Source organism: Astyanax mexicanus, chromosome 1 (genome assembly GCF_023375975.1).
Source record: "Astyanax mexicanus isolate ESR-SI-001 chromosome 1, AstMex3_surface, whole genome shotgun sequence".
NCBI lineage: Eukaryota > Metazoa > Chordata > Actinopteri > Characiformes > Acestrorhamphidae > Astyanax > Astyanax mexicanus.
Genome location: NC_064408.1, coordinates 95125306 through 95151232, shown reverse-complemented (window position 1 = coordinate 95151232; position 25927 = coordinate 95125306). Strand labels below are relative to the sequence as shown.

At 36.8% G+C, this 25927-nt stretch overlaps 1 protein-coding gene across 1 annotated transcript in view; it reads left to right on the top strand.

Annotated features, from left to right (window-relative positions):
* map3k22 (mitogen-activated protein kinase kinase kinase 22) overlaps positions 1 to 25927 on the top strand; it is a 79573-nt gene that overhangs the window by 6806 nt on the left and 46840 nt on the right. The window contains exons 2-3 of the mRNA XM_022683051.2: positions 13251 to 13336; positions 15462 to 15506. Coding sequence (XP_022538772.1) covers positions 13318 to 13336; positions 15462 to 15506 — 64 coding nt within the window. The 5' untranslated portion in view covers positions 13251 to 13317. The remainder of the gene's footprint in view (positions 1 to 13250; positions 13337 to 15461; positions 15507 to 25927) is intronic.

Here is a 25927-nt window from a genome sequence, read left to right as displayed (position 1 = left end):
ATGGCACTGCAATCTTTACAGTGCTAATACTAAAGTCTTGATCTGCTCTGCTTTTATATTTGAAAAGAAAATAGAATAAAATTTTAACTGAAATTTTGTAAAATGAGCATCTTCACAGCACAATACAAGGTATCATGTTTAAACCACGGTAACACACAGCTGTCCCATGGGTAGAAACACACAATTAACAATATCACAACTAACAGTGTGAGTTTCTAGCTATTTCAAGACAGATTTTGTACTAATCAGATGACAGACCTGGTTTGTTTGTTTTTCCTATGAGATCACATAATAATTCATTTATACATATTAATGTTATTTTTTTTGTCATTATAAATGTATGTAGGTCTCTTTTCCTTTTCTCCCGCATTGTTGATACCTTTGCTTTTGCTCTTCACTCCTTTTTCAGGGCAGTGTTCGTTTTCACCAGTGGCTATTTAATGGTTGAGTGCTTTGTTATCAGCTAAACTTGTATAGGTTTCTAAAAGCCTCCTATCACTAATATATGATTAGGTAACTGACCTTTAGCAAAGCTGCACCCTGTTTTACACAGTCTAAGCACAGAAACAAAAGCAACTCTAAATGATTTCATTCAAGTTTCTCACTTAGGCAGTCATCATCCACTTCACTGATCAGCATTAGAAGACAGAAAATGTAAAGGATGTGTTTGATGGAAAAATGCACCAGATTTTTCCAAGCTTGACATAAGTTTGCCACTGAGTGAATAACTAGAATGACCAGAAATTAAAATATATTAACTATATTTTAGTTTTTTTCCAGAAAGTTGTCTAGATACCAAAATATTAAGGAATAACTGATTTCCAAAAGGGGTCAATCATCAAAATATGCTAGGAATGCTTTCGTTTGTAAGTTAGTAGACAGACAGACAGACAGACAGACAGACAATTTATTGATCCCAGAGGGAAACTCTGGACATCCAGTAGCAGGTATACATATTACACAGGCGTTACAAAATATGGATAGGATAGAATTATACAGATAAAAATACAAAAAAAAGTATAAAAGTAGAGTATTTTAGTGTGTGTGTAATGGAGGTAGTGTAGTTAAACACCGTAAAATAATATTGAGAAGTTGACTGATGTCAGCCATACAGAAAGTGCAGGTACGCAGTTATATAATAATTTAGCAGTGCACATTTGTAAAGATGTAAACAGTGGACAGTAAATAAACTAGTCGTGCAGAAAAGGGTTAGACAATACAAATATTATGATCGGGCATTTTGGAGGGTGTGTCCATTGAGTGACCAGAGTGGCCAGTCTTTGGTTTGCTATAAATAGCGGAACTTCCAGTGGAGCTACAACTAGCTAAATATATTTCAGGATTTTCAGTTTAAAAATAGAGTATTGAATTTAAGATTATACCACTGATATTTCCCTGACATTCTAAAATGAACTATCTATGTTTCTGGGCCAAAGTGATCTCTGTAGTTTGTAATTAGAGCTCTTTAGAAACACCTATGTCATTGTCTGTCCCTACTTAATAGTTGGGAAACCCAAAGTAACCTGTGTCCACATTGCTGTGAGGGACAAGGCTAGCAATACAGCTTCTTGATGAGTCACATGATTTCATATTGTCACTAACCCAATGTCTTTAGCCCTTAGTTTTTCAAGGGGATGTCTGTAAAAAAAAAAAAATCACACTTCTACTCATTGATAAAACTCTTGCATCTGGACTGCAATTGAAAAAACAGGAGGAGCAGCGAGTTTTTAGGCTTTCTTGGTTCAGTAGCTCCAGCATTTCCGCTTGCTGTTTTGTTTACGTGGATCTCTGTGGGCCCAAAGTGTAATTACAGTGCATGGCAGTGGACAAATAGCTATTTTATTAAACACGAGGTTACGAAGCTCAGACATGTCCGGGACGGGAGTAACATTACCCTACCTCCTGAGAAACTAATCCCGTCTGAATAGGGCTTTTGACACTCGACACACTTGAAAGTAGGCTTATCACAATATTTTTTAAAAGTTTTTTTTAGTTTTTTAAATTGTGATGAATGTATCATTTTAAGTAGATAAAAAAAAATCTTAATGATAACCTAATAATGCAGGAACACCTTTTAAACTACCGTTGAATTTGGAAATACACTATTTGGACAAAAGTACTGGGACACTGCTAATCAAGAAAGAGTTTCTCCTGCTTTTGTTTTCCAGAGAGCACAGTTCCACTGCTCCACAGCTCAATTCTCTGGGCCTTCATACCCCTCCTCTAGCCCATGCCTGACGTTAGACATGGTACTAATAGGTTCACATTTATCTGCTCCAGACAGTTCTATTCTATTGCCAGGAGTAGCTGTGTTTGTGTCCATTTGCACATCTGTGTAAGAAACTGATGCAACAACAACTGAATGCTTTATTTAATGTGCATAAACATTAGATATATAGTGTATGTGCATTAATACACCACTGACCATGTGAATTGTGGGTGTAGGCTGGTAGTACGCACTTATAAAATGTAGGAATTGGGACTAAATCCATGTAGAATTACATATCCAGGCGACTTAGATATTGCTATTATTTCTTTGGAATCACAGAATGTGTACAGTGAAATGAACAAAACAGAGATATTTCGGTGCAGTTCGGGAGTTCAGGTGATATGTCACTATAAATCAGTTAAATTTAGACATCTGTAGATATAATTTTGATATCATTTTTTAACCCAAACGGTACATTACATACATAACAAAACATGTATGTATATGACACTATATGCGGAAAATGTTTGATTGGCCTCGGCTATAAAATCCTATTCAGTTTAAAAGCAACTATTTATCTGTTTTATACTGGCTGTGTTTCTCTCGGTCTCTGCTTTGATTTATTTATAGCTGGAGGACAGTAGAGTGGTTGTCTTATCCAGTCTCACTTAACATGCCTCTCATATAACGTCATTGCCCTCCAGTCACTCACACCTGCGGTCGAGTTCAGCCCAAGTTCATGTGGTTTACACCTGAGTTCAGAAACTGGAACAGTTCTACAGAATCAAGTGAGGCATTGAAAAGATTGATCAGATTCAGATGTGTTCAGGTGAATAAAATATGTTAAACACTGCAAAAACAAGTATGTCCTACAGTTAATTTATACTTTTGGCAGTAAATGTTTTGATATATAATATCCTTTTTGTAGATATATGTGGAAATGAGGTGCACATTTGACCCACGTCAGTTCAATGCATCACTTGTTTCAGTGTAATAAGGCATGTGTGCCCTTACTGAGCTCTGTTAACTTTCCCAAAATATTTGTGTTTGACTGGAATGCTTGGTGTGAATCCAGGAAAAATCTGATGTAGCCCATTACGGAGTGTACTGTTACAAAAGTCACTAGTGTTTAGAGGCTGTGTGAGTCTTTGTACACTCTGTATCTGCACAATTAACGATAAGCAAAATAATAAAAAAATGCATGCATGTTAATAACATGTTAACATGCATTAATCATGCAGTTTTAGTGCATTTTCTATATTTGACCCTTAAGGCTACGGATAGTTCAGGCCTAAATGCACCTGCTTGTGTGCCATGTGCTGCTTTTTGTAAGTCTATGATGCAAATATAGATTTTAACACTAGTAAGTAATAAGTAACAGGCCTGGATGTTTTTGGATGTATTTCATTAAAGTCATTAAACTAAATGTCTATACGCAGATAACACAAGATTTTAGGTTCTGACATGTGAATACTAGGGGTGGGCGATATGGCTCTAAAATAATATAGGAAAACTAAAGTAATTCATTCATTTCAGGAATATAGTATAATAGTATAACAGTATAATCATAATGTGACAAAATAAATAATATAACATAAAATAATATAATGCAGCAAAAAATATTGCAGAATATTTAGTGCATGCACATAAACTGCAAACTAAAACAATTATACAATAAATACACCTAAGGCTTCACAGTAAATAATAGTCTACTTTTAAGACAGAACAGCCCTATTATCACGATATGGATTTTTAATATCATGATATTTCTGTGTCACGATATATTGTATACGATATAATATTGCCCACCCCTAGTGAATACATTTAAATACAATTCTGTTAGAGGTATACAGATACTTTTTTGTAATGTGTTGATGTCTCTTTTTATAAGGTAATTTTGTCCCTAAGAACAGCATGCAGGTGTTTTCATCTCTGTGTGAATGTACTTTTTATTACACTGTTTATGTAGAAAAAAATGTGTATTTGTATATATTTCTGCTCTGTCAGGTGTTTTTAACAAACTGTAGGAGAACTATTTCATAGTTCTATTTCATCACTGAGGTCAGCCTCTGTTATCTGTGGTCTGTAAGCTGCTCTATAAAAAGATCAGGTTACGACTGTATCGTCATGCAGGTGTGTGGTCTACGTGCGTGCGTGTGTGTGTGTGTCCTGCGTGGATGCCTGTAGCATAATAGATGAGAAGTTTTTCCTCCGTGGGATTTGACCATGACCTGTGTGTTCCCTCTTCATCACTTTCACTCACTTTACCTGATGTTTCCCACCCGGCTGTTAGTCCGCTGTTTTTATTGGAAGAAACAGTCGGCATTGTTCACATGAGGGACGGACAGTAAGCAGTTTCCCGCCTTTTTTTTTTTTGAGAAAAAGACGTCAAGGGCTGACCCTGATGGTCTTTCAGAAGCTGGCTGCATGAACAGGAAGGCAGCAGCAGTGTTGCTTAGATGTGAGGGTTGCTATAAGAAGCTTAGTAAATATAGCATGTGCTCTTTAGTCTGAGCGATTAAACAACAGTATGATACTTAATGCACAGTATGTAGACATGATACGTTTCTTTGTATATTTTGATGGTATGTTGATGTGTTGCAAACAGACAAAAAGCAAAAATTAATTGCTAAATAATTTGAGATGAATTATGCAGACAAATTTAAACACTTACTACTATTTACTATTTACTGGTTGCTGTTGCTGCTCAGCACTTTTACTTGATCTGAATTGTGTTTTATGGTACATGCAGTTGTACATCAGCATTCTAGAACTTTTTGCTATATGTATCATAGTCCCAGAAAAATGTTTTGTGACATAATTTATTTTTATTTATTACAAAATTGTAATGCTTCAGAATGTTTTAAGTAATAATGAATTGAGACATTTGTTAAAAAAAAAAAAGACTAATAAAGCTTTACCTAATGTCAGTTACTAATTAGTTGGCACATTCTGTTGTAAGTACATTAAAAAATATCTTAAAGCATTGTGATGGTTTGTTTTTTGCCATCCCTAACCTCAAACAAAAATGGTTTCTTGCTTTCTTGGGTTAATTAATCAACACCCACTAAAACCCACTTAGTACACAGTAAAGCACAGGTTAAATAATGTGACTTTGTGATTGGATATCAGCAGTGCCAATACTAATATCTTAATTATAATGTGCACTAAGACCTGAAACTGACATTAGGGGCTAAAAAATCTGACAAATGATGAGTATTTTCTTCAGTATATTACACTGCAATGCCATGGGACAGCAGCATTCAAATTAATTTAATTTATTTCCCTCTGGTGACAGTTTGGGAAAGCAAACACCTGTACACCAAGTTGTGAGGTGTTACCTTGTGAGTGAGGTTTAACACTAGCCAGCATGCTCATAACAAGACACTGTAAATGATCTGAGCTGGAGCCACACCTGATAGTTGGAGCCAGATTGGTGTCATTTAACATTCCTCAATTCACAGTGTCACGTGTAAACTGGAGATATTACCACCCGCATGCACAAGAACACTGCAGTGTTGGTTTGTAAGTAAAACTCTTATTTGTACCGAATTGTTCAGGCATAACCCTCAGAGTTTAATTTTTGAAGTTTATTTTTATTTGATGGATGCTAGGAGATTATGCAAATACGTATCTGTTCACTTTTCCCCCTGAGAGACCGCTTTGCCCCTATTAGGGCCTCTTTCAGAGTGTGTATTGTCTGTGTTCATGGAGGGGGACTTACTTCCCAGAAAGCTTATGACCCTGCTGTAACCTGTGAGTCACACACAGTGGCAAACAATGGAGAAAGGCTGCCATTTTTTTTCTCACCCGCTGACCTATTGAGCTTACTCACCTCAGGAACCACCTCAGTGTGGTGATGTCAGCCTCTCGGGCAGCCCTGTGCATTTGGGGAGGGTTTTTTTATCTTTGGCCGGCTTTTGTGACTGATCTCATAGCAGGAGGTGAGCAAATGCTAAAGGGGGTCTTTTGGAAACCTTTTGCTGATCTTTCAAAGCGACCTCTTTTAACGGCCATGGAGAAAAAAATAGTCTGATTGCTCAAGAAGAAGGTGGGTGTAGAAGACAAGCGAGCGACCGTGGCTGTACTCCAACATTGCAGCATTGGGCCTCAGATGGATTTTCATGTATCCTGAAGCAGCTGAGTTGATTTCTGCAGACTGTGGGCCAGATTGGTGACGGCTGGTGACGCGCATAAGAGCCTATAGCGTAACTGTGCAGTTAAACCATTTGGGACATTACAAGGAGAATACACACCCTTGTTCCTTCTTTATTTCTCTGCCTTGGTGATTTGAATTGTAATGTTTTTTTGTCTTTAATATCAAATCGAGACATGACTAGCGTGAGTCAGTGGGAGTGGCTCACGGGGACTCCTCTGATTTTATAGATATTCGGGGAATACCCTGTGATTAAGACGAAACTGAGCGTAGGTTTTGTGAAGGTGTAGTCTGACTGTCAATATCTTTCTCATGTTGACTCAGGCTTTGCTTTGTGACTTTTATTTGTCCAGTATCAATGTCTGTCTTGTGTTTTGGCACAAGAAATGTACAGCATGAAGTGTTTTAAGGGTCTTTTACAAAACCTAGGATGCTCTCCATGAGGAAAAATACAGAGAAAGAAGAATTACGAGGTTACATAATTAAAATGATTAAATTAAATAAACAACCAGTAATAAATGCTAGCAAGTGTGTGAAATGGCTAAAGGAGTCCACTTTCCAAACACTGGATGAAGTTTTCTTCCCCACCCACTTCTCTCTAGATGTGAAGTTAAAGTGACTTAAATCAGATTTTTTTTTGCATCTATGTCTGCATTCACATTACCAGGATAAAGTGATTCCAATCTGATTTTTTGCTCAATGTGGCTCAGATCTGATTTCTTTATGACTGTGTGAACGTGCCAAATCTGATTTATTGAAATTAGATTTGAGTCACTTTAATATGTGATCCTAAAACGGATACGTATCCAATCTACGGACATGCAACATGAATGTGAATGGTCAAATCAGAATTCATGCATCTTTTTGCTTTTACGCATGCGCTACGTTCACATTACACACAGATACAGGTCACTTACATTTGTGAATGTGAACCGTCAAGATAACTAAATCCAATCTGAGCAAAAAATCAGACTTGAGCAATGTGGCTTGTAATGTAAATGTAGCATATGTGACATAGATCTGATTTTCTTTTGTGCTGCATGGACATATCAAATCTTATGTTTTAAATTTTAATTTAAATTTGAGTCACTTTTGTATGTGATTCTAGATAAATATTTGTGTGCATGTAGCATGAATGTAAATGATCAGACCAGATTTTATGCATCTTTTTGCATGTAGGCCTGTGCTTGTGTGTAGTGCTGTCATCATCAGCCTGCATGAGTGTTGTGCCGAATTCCTGTTTGCATGCATACAGGAGTTGCAAAAGTATGGGCACAACAGGTTACGCTTGCAATTCCTGCTGTTTCTGTTTATGAAAACTAATATTATATATTAGGATTATGTACAATATTAATAGTATGTTTTCCCTCACAACAAACAACAGAACATTGCTAAAGGGGAGTTTGGATTCTGGAAGAGAGGTGAAAATCAGCACAACACCAGCAACACAATTGTTTTAGGAACTGATTCTTTGACTTTCATTTCAGACAAATACAGGTTCAATATCTGAACAATACATCTAAATTGAGAAATGTAATATGACTTGCCTTCAATTTTTCTATTACTAATTCAACTTGGTCTATGCTGACAGTAATAGACAACAATCAATATCAAAATCTTAAAACTATCCTTTTAAGGCCTTAAATGTTTTTTGAGGTTTGGTCTGGAGTTCTGTCATTGTATAACTTTAAAAATTTGACATGCATTGAGATCTTAGCCTGAATATGGAAAAAAAAACATTGTAGGTAAGGTTGAGTCAATAATTCTAATATACATTTCTGTATCAGCAGTACAACTGTGAAAATTTATCATAAAAAATGTGACACAGTATATTATGAATAGGAGGGGGTCACCTACGGATCCCTGTGGCACTTCAGTAAGATCAGTACCGGTAATCTGACCACAGTTACCAGCCAGAGTTATTGTACTATCTCTGCTAATTATTGCTGGCATCAAGTCTAGGTGCCTTGGCTCGCTGCTGCAGTCAGGTTGGTCGTGTGTGTAACTCACGTGCTGAGCAGAACAACTGAACAGATGGGCCTTGGAGTGGGCGCTTGGTGCCAGACGCGGCAAGGGCAGAGGACTTCAGGGAGATGTGTGTCACTGTGTTTGGAAGACCACCTGTCCTTTGGAAGCACTTCTAAACATGCTGACAGAAAGCACAAGGTTACAGTGTGTGTGTTCCACACTTGCGAGGCTCCACGTGGGCATGTGGAATTATGCAGGCCCAAAATCAGAAAGTAATATTTTGACTTTTACATGTTTAGTGTCTGAAGATTGCTTTGTGTAGGCATGGTCTGACTAAAGATGAGCTGAATGTTGCATCATGTTTCAAAGTCCTTTGTCTTTAATGTTGGATTGCCTGCATTAGAGTATTACACATAAAACCATCATATATGACTGGAATTTGGTAAACATTACAGGTCATACAGAATCACGTAAGAACCGGAAACTAGCCCCAGAGGCTTTAATGTTGTCTTAAGCAGCTGATCAAGAAAGGTGGCACTGTAGGATGTCCAAGCAGAAACATGCTAGTGCTAATGGCTAATTCCAACATACATTATTTTAAACTACAGTCTCCTTCCCCAATTACAAAATAGAGCAAAATCTCAGCTTAGCTCTTCTCCAGCATATATCTCCAGCATACATATGTTTTTTGTATTTTTTAAATTCAATGACTAAACTTGTCTACCTATATGACCAATCTTACAAAGCTAGACAACAAATATGACCAACTTTGACCATGTTGGTTGACCATAATCACCAAGCTATCTGACATACACTATGCTGGTTAAGAACTTGTTCAACATGATAGCCAGCATTTTAACCACCTTGACCATCTAAGATCAACTTCTTAGTTTTAAACTGGATTTTTTTTAGCAAGGTAATGAAGAATTGTATCTAGTATACTAGACAAATGTCTATATCAACTGTATTTACCCCAAACATGGAAGTGAATACTTCCCCGATTACACTTGTTGCTCCAGAGCGACACTAAAGAAGCAAACTTCTCCAGACCTGTCTTGGGTGATTGACTGCATTTGCAGTGAGGGGAGATTTAGTGTAAATCTGTAAATCCTTTAAGGGTCTCTGTTTGATAAAAATGCTTGGAGCCCAGAATGCATTTCTAGAAGTGAAATGTGGCAGAACGTAATAGAATAAATGATGGCTAAGCTTTGCAGCTGCAGAGGCAATTTTCAGACATCAGTCAAGCTGCGCTCGGGCTCTGCTGCAGTTTTTGTCATGTTATGTAATATGGCCTGAATGCGTGTTGCATTTTGTGTTTTTTTTGGCAATCATCCACTAAAGATCCTCTCCCAAGTGCCTGTAAGTTTTGGGATCTTGTGACTGTTGTGTCTTCTGCCTCCAGCTGTGTTTGGTCGGTGCTGTCACTGCCTCTGCTTTGGTTGCTGTGAGGAGCGAAGAGCTCCAGACATTTTTCTGTGCTGAGTGTTTCTGGAGGAACTCATGGGCTATGCCAGCTTTAGAAACAAAAACAGACAAATAAGGCTCTAAACCAGACTTTGAACGACGTTTTGAGTCTGAAAAAAGGGCACTTTTAAGAGAGTTTGAGGTTTTCAGATCCCTGGATGTTTGTTGGATGAGCAAACATCCAGCAGTTTGATCTCAGCGGAATGTCTCACTCTATTTAAAACTATTCACTGTGATTTTATGTCCTGAATAAATATTCAGCCTGAAGTTTAATTCAGACATTCCTATTCTGCTGTAGCTCTGCCATTTCAGTGCTGTGATTACTTATTACTCCTTTATGGCTGAGGCAAGAGGCAGGAGGTCTGTGACTCGGTTCTCCAACCATCCATTATGTTTAAATAAACAGATGTGCGAGCTAGATATGTGCTTCTCTTAACTCGAGCTGCCTTTGAAATCACGTCCAAGACAGCGCAGCGGCCCATCAGCCTGTAATTCCTCTGAGAAACTGATATTGATCTCCAGACTCTTCCCCTTCATTCCTAGCCAGGTAATTTGACATAATCACTCACCAACCAGTCAGAGTTGGCCAAACTCTAGTACTGTGGTCTGAGTGTGTGGGATTATCTGTGTGTGTGTATGTGTGTTTGGTTTCTTACATTTTCTAGACAAAAAAAATAAAATTTTAGTGAAATCAGGTCTTCTATAGTGAAACAGGGAGCAACAGACGCTATACAAGGGCTCACTAGTGCAAAATACATATATTTTTAGGTGTATATAGATATGTTCATATCAATATGTTTTTCATAGGTATCCATGTTTCTTAAGCTACAGTGGCATCTATAAGGGACAAGGCAGCAAGTGAACAGTCAGTTCTGAAAGTTGATATATAGATATAAAAGCAGTACAAAAATGTCAGGCATAAGAATCGGATGTACTTTGGCCATGATTAACCTGTGATGGCCAGACAGCTTGGTTAGAACATTCCCAAAACTTCAGGCAGGTGTTGTGGGGTGTTACTGGTATGCAGTGGTCAGTATCTACCAAAACTGCTCAAGAAAAGGACATGAACAGTATATGTCAGAGTCATTATAGGCCCCTAAGGCTTATTGATGAAATCCATGGAGGCCCCAACTCACAACTTCCAGAACTTAAAGGAACAGCTGCTAAACATTAGTCCTGGTGCCTGATACCACGAGACACCTTCAGAGATTTTGTGGAGTTTCTGCTTTAAATGGTCAGACCTGTTGTGGTGGCTCTAAGAGGAATCACTCAGTATTAGGCAGGTGGTGCTAATGTTATGAATTAATAATGTATTTAATTCCAAATAGGACATAGATTATTATATGTACCAAGTATGTAGGCAAGGTGAAGGCTACTTTGCCTCACTCTGCCTCCAGTTATATCACATATATATATATATATATATATATATATGTATATATATATATATATATATATATATATATACATATATATATATATATATATAAAACACAGTCTGCAATGTGAGGAGCTCCCTATATTGCTGCATTGGGGTAATGCAGTTTGAGTTATCTGTTATTCACAATGATATTGCAGCTCTTTGAACTCATATCACAATTACGATAAAAGTATGATTTATCCTACCACCCTAGCGTGCAATATCGATATTGCAGTCCAAGATCACTGTAATGATTGACATTCATATTGTGTACACATGCAGCTCCTCTTAAGAGACACAAACCCTAAATGCTCTTTATCTTTTTCTCTGTGTCTCAGAGTGATGCGATGTTTTTGTGGTACACAGACAGATCCAGGCCTGTCTTGTGTCACCTCTGCAACACCTTTCAAGTGTCAGAATGAAGAGGGAACTCTCAGATCAGCGTGGCTCTCTCTGACAGACCCTCATTCTGCTGCTAAACTCAGTGCACTCCTCCTTTACAGCTCCTACCTTTGGCATTCGCTTTTCTTTCATCCCTCATGTCAGGAACTAATAACATCTCAAGGGTAAAGAGGAAGCTGCCAGACCTTTTGCATCCACCATCGGCAATCAAACAGGATTAACACAGGCCCGTATGGATTTACGCTTCTTTGCATTCATGTGGGCTTTTTGCTTGTTTAAATTGGTCTTTAGATAGAGCTTTACATTTTTAAGTGACAGGTCATTGTTTGCTACATTGTTCAGTTTTGAAACTGGGTTTAACCTTTTAACTGCAGGTTTATTATTGAGCAGTTATTAATGGTAAGCTTTATTATTAAGTAACTACTATGGATTTTTCTTGTTGCTGGTATGACTACTAATCTAGTTGTAATGTAATGTAAGGGTGTTTTCACAACTTGAAATCTGGAGTCCAAACTAAAGATTTATGTTTTGTAACATTGCATGCCTTTGGTGTGGTCAGTTTTGGTTTCACACTGCACTTAAGTGAGTGAGCATACTAAATAAAATTGCTGCATGACATGTGTCTAGCAAGTCTCCACATTCCTTTTGGTCTAGACCAAATAAGGTAGCCCCTAAATGTGAACATATATAGTGTTTAATGGCCCATATTTGACATTTTCCTTATATTTCATAATATTATTTTATGTTGTCCACTTTCACATGGTTTTAGGTTACAAGTTATATATTTACTGTTTATTATGTTTTGATTGAACTGAATCTAATGAAAAATAAATAAATAAAAAACTAATTAAATAAAATCATTGTTTTTTAATCTCACATACCAGCTCAATCATGCTAATTGACTGCCCTTACTAAAAAAACATAATGGGCAATATTGAGGTCAGTAAAATTGAGTTTAAAAAGTTTTTTTTTTTTTTTTTTTTACAGTAAGTTGATAATGTGATTATCAGGAAAGGCCTACTCCCAGACTATTATGAATTAAAAGTTAATTTCTCTTTACAAGGGTGTAGTTACATTATTATGCTACTATATTAGCAATATGTCTGCGACATACAATTGCCTTAGCATGACTAATATGGATTTCTGGGACAACACATCATGCACAAAAATAAGTTTTTCATTCTATTGTGAAGTGCTATGGGTTGCGATTTTTACTGCATGGACTTAAAAAAAAAAAAAAAAACTCAATTAAACCATTTGATCATTAAAGCAGCTGGTCAATCACTCCATTGTTTATATAATTAATTACATTAATAATGCGAACTGTACAACTACTATAGTGGTAATGTACTGTAAATCTGTTCATGCATTAAGATGCAAATCCATATGTTGTACAGGAACTGTGCAAATAAAGTATTGTAAGTGCTGGTGTTCCGTGTGTGTAGAAGCAGAAGTTCAGTCAGCTGTGTGTTATGTAAGTCTTTTTGCTCAGGGCGTGGAGCTGACTCCTGTGTATGTGTGTGTGTGTGTATTTGTGTGTGTGTGTATTTGTGTAATTGTGTTTGTAGGATAATTGTAATGAAATTAAAGACATTGTGTATGTGTGTATGTGTGTGTGTGTGTGTCTACAGGCTGAAGCGTCTGCCTGGTTGAAGGAGTCGAGCGCTAAACGCTCGAGTTCAACACGGCCACTTCCTGATGATGACAGTAAACATGGGTAAGAACACTGTGTCCTCTCCTCTCTCTCTTTCATTTTCTGTGTCTCACTTTCTTTCTTTCTTTCTCTCTCTCTCTCTCTCTCTCTCTCTCTCTCTCTCTCTTCATCCATTACATTTATGGGAGAAAACTGTAAATGATGCAGGCTGCCATAACTAGGAGCGGCACTGAAACAAGCTAAATGGAGAGACTTTGAGGCCTCCTTTTATATTCAAGTCATTTGTACAGAAATGTTTTTTTTTGTGCACCATAAAAATCCAACTTAACAAAATTAACTTTTTAAAAAGTTTATTAAGCAAAAAGTCTTAAATAAAGTCTGAGCAACAATATTTTTTTTGTTGCGCAACATTTACATTACGTTTACAGTTGCCAAGCAAGGTTAACCGTGACTCACCCAATGAGGGCTGAAACCAACAATGCTACAGCAACAATGTCTCCCACACATCTGGGAGCACAAACACTCCAGACAGTTCTGGTAAAGCATAAAACAGAGCCTTTTTTCAGATGGACTTTGCCCAAAGCATCCTTGGAGCTGCTTTGTGTCATTAAGTTACTAAAATAATGAAATGTATTTTGGTGGATAAAAAATGCAGCTACTTGCTCTCTAGGTTCTCTTCTTTTTTAAATACTCTCTCATTCTCATCTCTGTCATTCATTTTCTCTTTTAGTTTCTTTCCTAACTATGTCTCTTCTGTTGTTATTCTTTTTTCTACACTCCACTCTTTCACGCACCTCGCTTACAGTGCGCGCACAAACACACACACACACACACACACACACAGTTCCTGTTGACACTTCCTCACAGAGAAACTTAGCAGTCTTCAGCAACATGTTAAATTCATGTAAAACCAACTCACCAGCAGCTCTGAGACTCTTGTCTCTAAACTGCTGCAGCGTGTGAAGAAAAACGTAAAAAAAAAATTAAAAAATTGAAAAAATAAATAAATAACAAAAAATAGGTACCTATTAAGCTAGAATTGTTAATTTTTTTGTGTAGCAGCAACTTATATGCATTTTTTATTTATTTTAATACTAATATTTGTTTTGTAAAACAAACAATGTATATATATATATATATATATATCCTCTATCTATCTCTCTCTATATATATATATATATATAATATTTATTTGTAATAATTATAAAACATTAAAAATTATATTTTATGAATTAATCAAGTTATATTAATCTAACTTTATTAATTAATCTATTTTGTATTCTTTTACATTTAAAATAAACTTTTTTTTATTTTTTATTTGTATATGTTAGTTTTACATTGACATGCCAGAAGTCATGGCATAGTGGTATACAGTGGTCTGCACACTGTCAAACAGACAAACCAATTTATACTAGTTCTTTTTTTCTTATATTTCTAATATAATATGAATTTATTCTTTGCGCAGAAAAGGTAATTTGTTTTAAAGCATTTGTTTTAATAATAAATAAAGGATTAATAGAAACATTTTATTCTAAATATGTTTGGACCATTCATGATAAAGTGTTAATAATGTAAGTGTTTTAAAAGTTTGCAATAGAATGGGATTTAACAGTTTGTTTTGACACTGAGACTCTGCCTTATATGGTAAGAACTCTTTAAATATATATAAAACACAGTCTATTTTGTTTTCCACGTACACATGAACACATATGCTCTATTTTGAGGATGTGGTCTTTCTCTAAACTATCTAAAGCCTAAGACAGACCAGGAAATGAAAGAGAGTGTGCGACGATATTTGACCTAGTGGTATATAGGTGCATTCGCTTTGCACAGCACAAACCTTGAGGACGGAGCTGAAATCAGCAGTAGTGGACAAACAATGAGGAAAGGTATCGTCTTTTAACCCATTTATCTAAAACAGCTACATTCAGTATGATGAGGTAATAATATCCGACCTGAAAAGTCCTCAAACTTTCTGAGATTATAACTTAAATGAAGATCAAAAAGTTGATCTTTTTGAATAGATGTTTTTTTTATAGTTTTATTTAAAAAGCTGTTTTTCTGTTGTTTTGTTTAAATTATATAGTACCATATACACGCTAATTTATGTAATGAAAAGTTCTGCCTATGTGGATGTGAGTGTGAGTGTTTGTTCACAATCTGACATAGTTTCCTCTGTGTGTTACAGATGACGGTCTCCAAAATGGGCCTGGACCACACAGGAATACACAAGGTATGACTAACTGTTCACCTTGCACAAATGTGTTTTGCATAACAGCTGTTGCAGGACACTGAAAACAATCCCATTTAACCTAAAGGACATTTTTATCGCTTACAAGCAGTGTCTGCTTATGTTTAATCCTGGCGGGACTAAGCCCACTGACTTTATTAGTGTAAAAATCCTAATAGAATGCAAATAGATGTATTTCCAGTTTTGCCCCTGACAACAATTTTACTGCATTTCGTTTGTGCATCTTCATATTTGTGACATTCATCCAAACAGTCCTGGAACTGATCCAGTAAAAACTAATGTAAAAAATATAAAACTTAATAATCACATCATACATACTTTTAGAGTCAGTTTTTGTTATTTTTCTCTACAATTACAGATTTCTAAGGCTAAACATCTGATTGACTGGCCAGTGCCTGGGCCACAGTAAAGGATAATTAGGCTGTTTTTGATGCAGACTCTGACACAAAATGCTTAAGACAAGCTGCTTCTAAGCAATTAAAGACATATTTAAATTATTTGTCAATATTTATGACTGAGCAATATGTGTAGTTTGAAGTTGAAACACCACTTAAACAGAGTAGACATTATGTCTGAGAGCTGAGCTAAAACTAAAATAAAATTCATTAATCATAGTTGATATTAAACAAATGAAAAAGAAATATGATTTTACAGTAATCTGTCTTTTTAGCATTTGACCTGTTTCTGTGAGACTGGGTGTATTAGTCAGAACTTATTTATAAGTGTAATGTTAAAATTTGAGTTGCTTTGTTGTGAGTTAGTCTTGTGCTGTGGGGGGCTTTATTAAGGTAAATATTTTATTATGTGTGACATGGGTCTTAAGAGGTTTGAATAGTGTGGGCTGGGCAGAAGCAGAATGTTCACCTTTTTTTCAATTGTTTAACGTTGCTAGCTAGCTAGGCAAATTTCAGGCTAATGGATTTGCATGCAACATTTCCCTGTCATACTTACATACTTACAGCTATATAGCTGTGCCATAGTGGCAAACTATGTTTTTTAGTGTTTGCACCTGCTCAACTGAAGCACTAAATAGGTGCTGGATATGACACACTAATATTTTTTTCCAAGCATCAAAAATCCTTTCCCTTACAAAGTCACTGGCAGTGTGGGCTGCATTATAATGTGCCGTATAGCTGCCAGCAGCTGAGTTAGAGCAGACGCAGGGCAGAGCATTCTCAAACACGCCTAAACACTTACATCATCCGCATTATTCTCTCTGTTAAACATTAATTCACAGGTCGGGACAGCACACACTGGTATGGAAGTATTTGAGGCATTTTGTTTTGTGCTGCTTGTGACAAAGCAAGGACACTTTGGAAAAATGAGACCCAGAAAGATATGTTTGTGTGTTGTGTGTGTGTGTGTTTTTGTGTGTGTGTGACAGTGTTTATAATTTGTCATCAGCTTAGTTACACCTGCTATGCCTGCATTTATTGGCCCTTTTTTGTGGAAACACAGTATAGGCTTATAGTTATAGGATTACAGTTGCAAGCTAAACTGACTGGACACTTTATTAGTAGGTCTATATTTATATATATATATATTTACAGAGTATGAGTCAACTCTACTGCTAGTAAAACAAATAAACCTGCCTGGGGTGGTCCTGATGAGAGCCAGTTTCATCATAACCTATTTGATGGTCTTTTCTTTGTGACTGCCCTTGGGAATACTTTCAAAGTTCTTGAAATTTTTGCCAGACCTTCATTTCTTAAAATATTTTTTCTTTATATAGTTTAGTAGTTCTTTTTTATTATATGGATTGAAACAGATAGATACATATCTATATGCCATATTCACTGTATGCCAACTCTACCTCTTCACAACTGATGCTCTCAAACAAAATCAGATGACAAAAAATTCAAGTAATTAACAAGTTCCGCTCAGCTGTTACCTGAAAGCCATTCAGGTGACTCTACCTCATAAAACTGGATGAGAAAATTCAAAGAAATGCAAAGCTGTCATCTAAGAAAGAGGTGTCTACTTTCAAATAATTCTATATATTTTCTACCTAGTTTGGATGAGTTGATTATTATTTTACAATGCATTATTTTAACATAATGAAAACCCTCTGAATGTAAGGTGTGTCCAAACTTTTGACTGGAACTGTATATATATATATAGTGTGATAATGTCAGCAGGCTGACTTATATTGTGATGCTTTTTAAATCAAATGTTTAGGAAAACACATCATTATATGCAGAACATTTTATTAAATTTTATTTTATTAGCATTTTTAACATGTAAGCTATTAAATACAAACCGATACAGTGTTTTCAGAAACGATACAGTATTGCAAAACACAATGTCACAATGCTTTGATAGATCAATATTTCCTTTTACCTTTGTTTATCAGAAACCCCTCTCTTGCTGGTGTAGAGTCAGCAGAGACTGTAGCTCATGTGTTGATGCACAGTTTGTTCTGCAAAATCTATTGCCCTTTTTAGTGATCTGGTTTTGATACATTTAGACACACACTAACACACACACACTGCTGTGGTGAGAATGGCTCCCCACACATGTAATAAATTGGTCAGTGGTGGTCTTATGGTGGTCCCTTTTTAGCACTGAACATTTACAGATGGGCTATACAGCCTGTAGCTGTACTGTAATCCTACAGAGTGCACTGATGTAGAAGATGTTTCTGATAAAATAGCCAGTAAGTGTAGATACAAAACAGGTGTTTCTAATAAACTGGCCACTGACTGACTGAGCACATATAGTACGTGTTTGGCGCACAGGATCCCAGGTTGCTCCTTATTGTGCTAATCTTGCTGAATGCCTTAGTGATGATGTGAGGTGTAGTGCTGGGGAAAGCCCCTCAATGTCTTCATTCAGTCCAACACTCAGCATGCGTCCTCCAGCCCTTACTCTCTCTCTCACTCTCTCTCTCTCTCTCTCCCTCTCTCACTCACTCACACACACACACACACACACTGCTAGATGATGCAATCCAGAGAAAGCACATCCAAACTTCCCGGCAGCACTCTTTGACTTACACTGTCATTCACATGCATGAATAGCTTTTGCTTAATCAAGAAAACTGGCGTTTGAAGGAGTAGAGGTCGATGTGTGTCACAGTAATGAGACTGAAGGACGTTTAAATAAATAGTTTGGGGGAAAAAATCACATACAGAAATTTCCCCCTTACTCTAATCGTAGCTGTTTGAAATGAGTTAGTTTTGTACTAGAGCTGTGAGGCTAATGTAGCTAACAAGCAATGGAAGGTTAAACCCCTTATTTTAGCACTGTGCTACAGCTCATGATGTATATCTAAATGTTGTATTGAATACATTTAGGTACTTAAAATTATACTCATTGCTAAAACTAATTAGCAAATATGAACACAGCGTTTGTAGTTCCTGGAGAAATGTGGCCAATAGTATAGAACTCTCTTCAGCAGATAAACATTAACCTATTCCAGGATGTTCTCTGGAATTATATTCATCCAATACCCTTAAACAGCAGTTCCTCAAAGCTTCTCTAGTAAAATAAAAAAGAGGTTCAGTGTAGACCTCTGACAACTAAGAGAATCCTTTTAAACAGGGGTTGGCAATTAAGTTTGGCCTCGGGCCAAATTCTGTTTTGGAAAATGTAGTGTAATGGGATGCAGTGCTACAGACTAGTATCTCTCCAGCCCAGAGGGTTGTTGAACCAAATTGCAGAACAGTTGTTCTCAAAGCAAGTAAACCCTAGAAGAAAGGAAAAAATAAATAAATAAACACACCGCTCCTCACGCGGGTTGAACCCGGGTTGTCAGGTTGCAGTCCAATACACTACCGCTGCCCCTGTATGCTCCTGCTTGCCTTTTCGCATAGTAGACTATAGCCAGACATCACCGGACACAATCATTATCACTGCCTGCACTGCACACTGTAGGTGGATATACCTTCTGGGAGGTATTCTTAGTGCACGCACATGTGACTCTGTGGATCGAGGAATGTTAAATGGCTATGCTAAACTTTAGAAATGGAATGTCCCATTCATTTGACACCCACTATCAGTCCTTACTCTCCTAGCTCAATTATTCACGTCGCCTTGCCTTAAACACCCTGGCTAGTGTTCACCTTCCCTCACAAGGTAGCACCTCGCAACTTATACAGGTGTCATCCCCTTGAGGAAACACTTTATGTTCAAGTTACATACTGCTGTCCCATGGCTTTTGGTGTATTAGTGTTTTAGAGATTAACTGTTAACTGTATACAGTGTGAGGTAACTGTGTAATGATGTACACATAAAAACTAGCACCATTTTGTTTAATATGGTAATAATATGTTTTATTTAGATCATATTTTTCTCATTTTTCTTGAACTTTTATAGAAGTTTCTAGTATGAGTTCAGTAGCTTCATTAGCTTTGTAGCTCTGTTACAGAACTAAAGATACAAAAACTTCTGACACCAATTATGTTCTGGTCTATATTAGTACTTAAGAGAGAAGTTGCTTATTCATGTTAGGCCTTTGATGACATTTTATTTTTTGTGCAGACTAACACTAAAGGTTGTGTGTGGCTGCAGGGGTTTGTGGGTAGGCGACACCGTGTTCTTCTCATGAAGAACCAGTGTTCTTTTAGTCTCTGATGTAATGCTTTAATAGTTGTTAGAGTCTCAATAGCTGTGGTCTGCGTAGGAGGTGTGTGTGTGTGTGTGTGTGTGTGTGTGTGTGTATGATGTCATGTCAAGGGCTGATTTATTGGCAGTGGTGGCAGTGCAGCTCCTTCTGTTTGTTTGGTCTCCTTGACTGCTGAGCCATAGGGTGCCCCCCAGGCCCCTTACAGAGAGAGAGATAGAGACAGTGGGAGAAAGAGTGTGTGTGTGTGTGTGTGAGGGGGTAGAGAGTGAAAGAAAGAGAGTGTAGAGAGAGAGAATGCGGCAGAAAGAGACGAGAAAGAGAGAGGGAGAAAGAGATAATGGTAGAGAGAGAGTATGACAGGGGAAGATAATGGGATAAAAACAGAATCTAGAGACAGAGAGAAAGATAGAGAGATTGACAAGACAAGAGAGGTAAAATTGGAAAAAGCAAGAGTGGTATATTGTTCTGTAAACCTTTGAGCATCTGTATCTGGTCATAAAACAGTCAACAGTGAATAGGTGTGAAATGACATAAGTGATGTGTTTTCCAGTTTGACGTGTTATCTATTCTGTACTGATTTACCCATTATTCATCCATTATGACTTATTTAACTTACTCAATACTCGTCATAACTAAAAAGCTCAAGGATTTAAGGATTTTAGGAGACTTTGTCGATCACATCTCATGTGGTACATGAGGTGTAACAAAAATGTGTTCTCACAGTCCAGTTACACCCAAAGAGCAATTGTTAAAATAAGATAAATATAAAGATAAAATAAAATAGAATAAAGTACCAATAACATGAAGTCCAGAGTGCAAGTTTTGCTGTAGCATCATGGATTATTATAAATGAAGAGCAGTAACATGATAAAGCTCTTTCTGGATGGGAACAGTTTCTCAGGGGGTCCTGGGTAGTTTTCTGTTTTATGGGGGAGTTCTCCGATAATTTAAGTCCAGTCTAGATCCACATCTCTAAGTTTCGTCACCTCGAATTGAATAAAATAGCTATTTGTCCACTGCAATGCACCGTAAATACACTTTGGGCACACGTTTCCACGGAGATCCACATAAACACAACAGCGAGTGGAAATGAAGGAGCTACTGAACACGATGTCATGTGACTGAGAAAGCCTAAAAACTAACTGGTCCTCCTGTTTTTCAGTTGCAGTCGGGATGCAAGAGTTTTATCACTGAGTAGAAATGAGAAGTATTTTACACAGACGTCCCCCTGAGAAGCTAATCCTGTCCGGATAGTGCTTAAGTGTGGGTAAAGTGTCAGTGTTGTTATAAATACGCTGCCTGGCCAAAAAAACAAGTCGCCACCTAAAAAAATCAACAAAAATCTCAATAAACATCTTAACATTTAGCATGCCATCTTCTAACTCATATTTGCGAAACTCAATTCTAAAACCCAAACTAACCAGACCAAATATATACAATATGCAAAAATCACATGAACCTTAGTGCAGACTCTGGTCCGGACTTTCCGGTGTGAAACACCCATGAATGCATCTTAAGTGTGTATTATTTTGTGGCTGAGCCTTAAGCAGATATAATCCTAATACTCCAGATTCATTAAGAGATCAGGTGTAAACAGGGTCCATAGATTTTCCTTGTCAATGTTGTCACTGGCTTTCTCACTTGGAGTTCAGACACAGATCTATGTAAAGCTGCTTTGTGGCAACATCACCTTATTAAAAACACTGTCTAAATAAGATTTAACTTCCCATAATTTTGCAGTGTTAATTCTCCATCTCTTTAAGCATTTTGCATTAATCAAATCAAAGCAAATCAAATTTATTTGTATAGCGCTTTTTACAACTGGTGTTGGCACAAAGCAGCTTTACAGAAACGTGATCACAGGACAAAGAGTCCGCCAAAACATTAAACATAGAAAATACAGAATACAGAACCCCCAGTGAGCGCGGAGGCAAGGAAAAAACTCCCTCAGAGCTGCAGGAGGAGGACGAAACCTTGGGAGGACCAAGACTCACATTTAAGGGGGGACCATCCTACCACTGGTCAAACGGCTTTTAAATTACATTTAAAAAGTCTTTCACACATCCACATAGGTTTTAGATCTGGATTAGATCTGGATTAGACTGTGGCTTGATAGCAGTATATCACTTTCGTCATATCTGCGTATCCTTTAACTATTCCACATTAAGGGATATACATTCCACGATCATGCTGTTGATACACATCCAGTATTTCCTGTTCTTCTCAAGCGTTCATTGTTTGCTTATCTAATTCCGTCTCTGTTCCGAGTTCATCAACACCTGAACCGGTTTGGTGTATGTCTGGTGTTCAGGTGTCAGGTTTTTCTCTTTCGCCTCATCTTCTCCACATAATCTGTAAACATAGAGCTGGTGACCTCATAGCATTACGTTATCTTCAGGGCAGCTCGTCTTTATTCTGAGTTTGTGCCAACTAGAGCTGGAGCTGACGTACTTACAGAACACACACATGCAAAACAATGCAATATTTTACACTATCAGGCTTTGAGCTACATTTCAGAACATTGCTGTCAGGATTTGATTAGCTTTACCGTTGTGGTCAGAGGAAAAATAAGTTAAGCCAGGTTTTTGAAGTTGTAAAATTATCTTCTTTAAAGGAATTACTGAATATATTTGCACAAAAAGCATATATGTGTGCATTAATTGCAGGCACAAGCCATACAACGATCAGCCCAAACATTAAAATTACTTACAATTTAAAGGTATAACATTGATTATCTGGTTACAATGACAACATACAAAGGAATATGATTCTTGAAGTAGGAAAAATGGCCAAGTGTAAGATTCTGAGCCACTTTCACAACGGTCAAATAGCTCTGGTGGTTAGAAAACTGGGTCAGAGCATCTCCAAAACTGCAGGGCTTGTGGGATGTTCCTGTTATGCAGTGGTTAGAATTTAACAAAAGTGGGCCAAGGAAGGACAAGTGGTGAACCAGTGAACCAGTAACAGGGTCATTTGCTCCCAAGGCTCATTGATTCACACTGGGAGCAGGAAGGCTTCCCCATCTGGTCTGATCCAACAAAAGCGGTTGTATGACATAAACTGCTGAAAAAAATATTGCTGGCTATGTGTTTTGGAGTTTATGCCATGTAAGAGTTAAAGATGTTTTTTGCAGTACAATATAATAATAGTAATAATAATAATAAGCAGTTGGTTTTCATTTTATGGCTAATAAATATTTATATCTGTTTTGTATCTGCTACATTTATTAATAGCTATATAATGTATATTTTGTGTAAAGAAAAAGAGTGTGGCTTTCTTTTTAGTTTGGGAAGTGAACCAGCTTGCCTCAGCAACTCAAATTAAACATGACCTCAAATTAATATCATAATTAATTAAACATTTTACATCAATTATGATTAATGTGTGTTTATTCTAATGAACTAAAGACACGGCATAAGTCGATTGCTTATAGTAGTTGGTCAGGTTGGTTTGAGAGAGGTGGTTCTTTGAAAAGGAGACGATGACCAAAAACTCTACTGTAATTCTAGTTGGCTTGAGGGATTAGTTGATGTTAGCATACTGCAGCATAGTCTCGCTCAACTTAAAAACATTAATCCTTTCAGTCACACACATGATGTCAGAAGTACAAATATGTATAAATTACAAACCATTAAATAAATTAAACCAAATTTGTGCTGTGATATTTTAAAGGTCATTTCTGAAGTTGTGTACCTGAGTAACCACTGCGCACTAATATGTCATTGACAACATCACTACTTCTTTTTATTAAATTAGATCAGCATTATCGATATGAACAATATCAAGTAAACTCATAAAATACCCACTATTCTTCTCAAAACAAATCAGTGTTGGCAAAGCCAGACCCAACTTTACAAAGAAATACAGCGTTGCATCATTTCGTGTTCTTAGAACACACTTCAAATTCTCAGAAAATTTGGAGACTTCCTCTTTTAACACAACTGCAAAGTGAAAACGAGAAAAAAACACTAGGATGTTTCTTATACACTGTAAACCCATAATTTATCAAAATCAGAACTTAAAATCAGTTCTGTTGTATGTAAAATTGGATATTTCCTAGCGGTACTGTACTACCTTTTGGGCGACATACATTCAAATGGGATTTTTTAGTTGAATCAACTCAATAATAATTGATTTAGACTGTTGACAAAAGCCCTATCCTATTTCTGACACTAACCATCAGTGTGTAGTCATTATTCCCCCACCACCTTATTTAAAAATGTGGATCGATACCTCGATGTTGTAGATTGTAAAACCAAGCGACATTGTCTGAACTTCTACCTCTGTGTTGACTGTGTGCTAAACTGTTTACTGTAACTAGTTTTATAAAATTATTTTGAGTAAATTCAACCTATCCAGCTGTACAGTTTAGTGACCACTGTGCCTCAAAACAATAAAATTAATGTAAGAAGCATCTCTATAAAAAAGACCACGGTCAACAATTAATTCATATAGAATCCACAGCTTAACATGTACAGATTGTGTTAACAAAATATGCTGACAGCCCCTTTAACAGCCACTTTATACTGTAAAAACTTCACTGTGCAGTGAAAGTGAAGTGAAAGTGAGTTCAGTTCAGAGAGTTCTGAGAAGTGTAGAAGCTTCAGTGCTGTCATTGTGTTTTTGTTTAGGTTCTGATCTCAGCTTTACACAGCTTCCTTATTTTTCTGAAGTTAAGTAGCACTCCAACTTTAGCTTTAGTGTCTTTTATACTGGAATTGGACTGTGGGACAGTGAAACCGAGTTTCTTTTGGGAGGATCTGATGTGCCAGTTGTATCTTTATTAACTAGTATAGACGTCCAGCATTAGTCAGCAGAAGAGTTAAAGTTAAGTTTTGGTAAGTGGGGAAACCCATGTCTGACTAATGTGTGTATGGGTTAGCACCATTCATGCCTCAGCAAGCAGTAATTTTACTCACATGAGACAATCTCTTACCACAAACTGGAAGAGAAAAGACTTCTAATGCGGGAAGCATTCTAAATATTGGGAATGTGCCAACACAGTTTTGATCAGAGAAATAAAATTAAAAACGTTTTGACATGTACAGATGCAAACCTCTATTGTGTGACACATTCAAAAATGAGAAAACACTGAAATACGCTGCAGTACAATGATCACATTTGCACTCCACTGCTGTTTAAACAGACAATGGTGCAAATCTCAGTTTATAAAATTTAGTGCTGTATAGCGCCCCCTTAAGGTGGTCAGTACAGTTTTTAGTTAGTTGATTAGATGAGGTTAAACTAATAAACATTAGCATATTCATATTGTGTGTGTTCACACCCATGCAAACATACTGACATCAATCCTTCACTGAAATAAATGTTAAACTGTTATAAGTACTGGTAAAATGTCAAGTGTATTTTCGGCACAACTTCAGGCACTGAACCATGAACACATACTGTAATGGGTCAGCTCAAATATACTTACCAATACACTTACACCAAGACACTCCTTATAATGTAAGCGTGATGGGGATCGCTGCATTCAGTTGATTCGGGCTATATATTTCGTCACTATCCAATGAAAAAAAAAAAGGATCTCAAAAACAGCTACTTTACAGGAGAAAGAAAAAAAACTTCTAAACTTTCAATGGAAGTCATTTCAGATCATTTTGAAGAATTTCTATTGGTCTGTTCATCAATAAATTTTGGCACAAATTATGTAGTAAACTAAAAATTGACAAAAAAATGGAGATACTTGTTTTTATTGGACAGCGACGATTTACTATAGTGACACAAGTATAAAATTATATGGCCAAATGTTCATTTAAAAGGAGAAAGGAATCTTTAATCATAAAAAGAAATTAATTCAATTCTGATACCATGAAAAAAG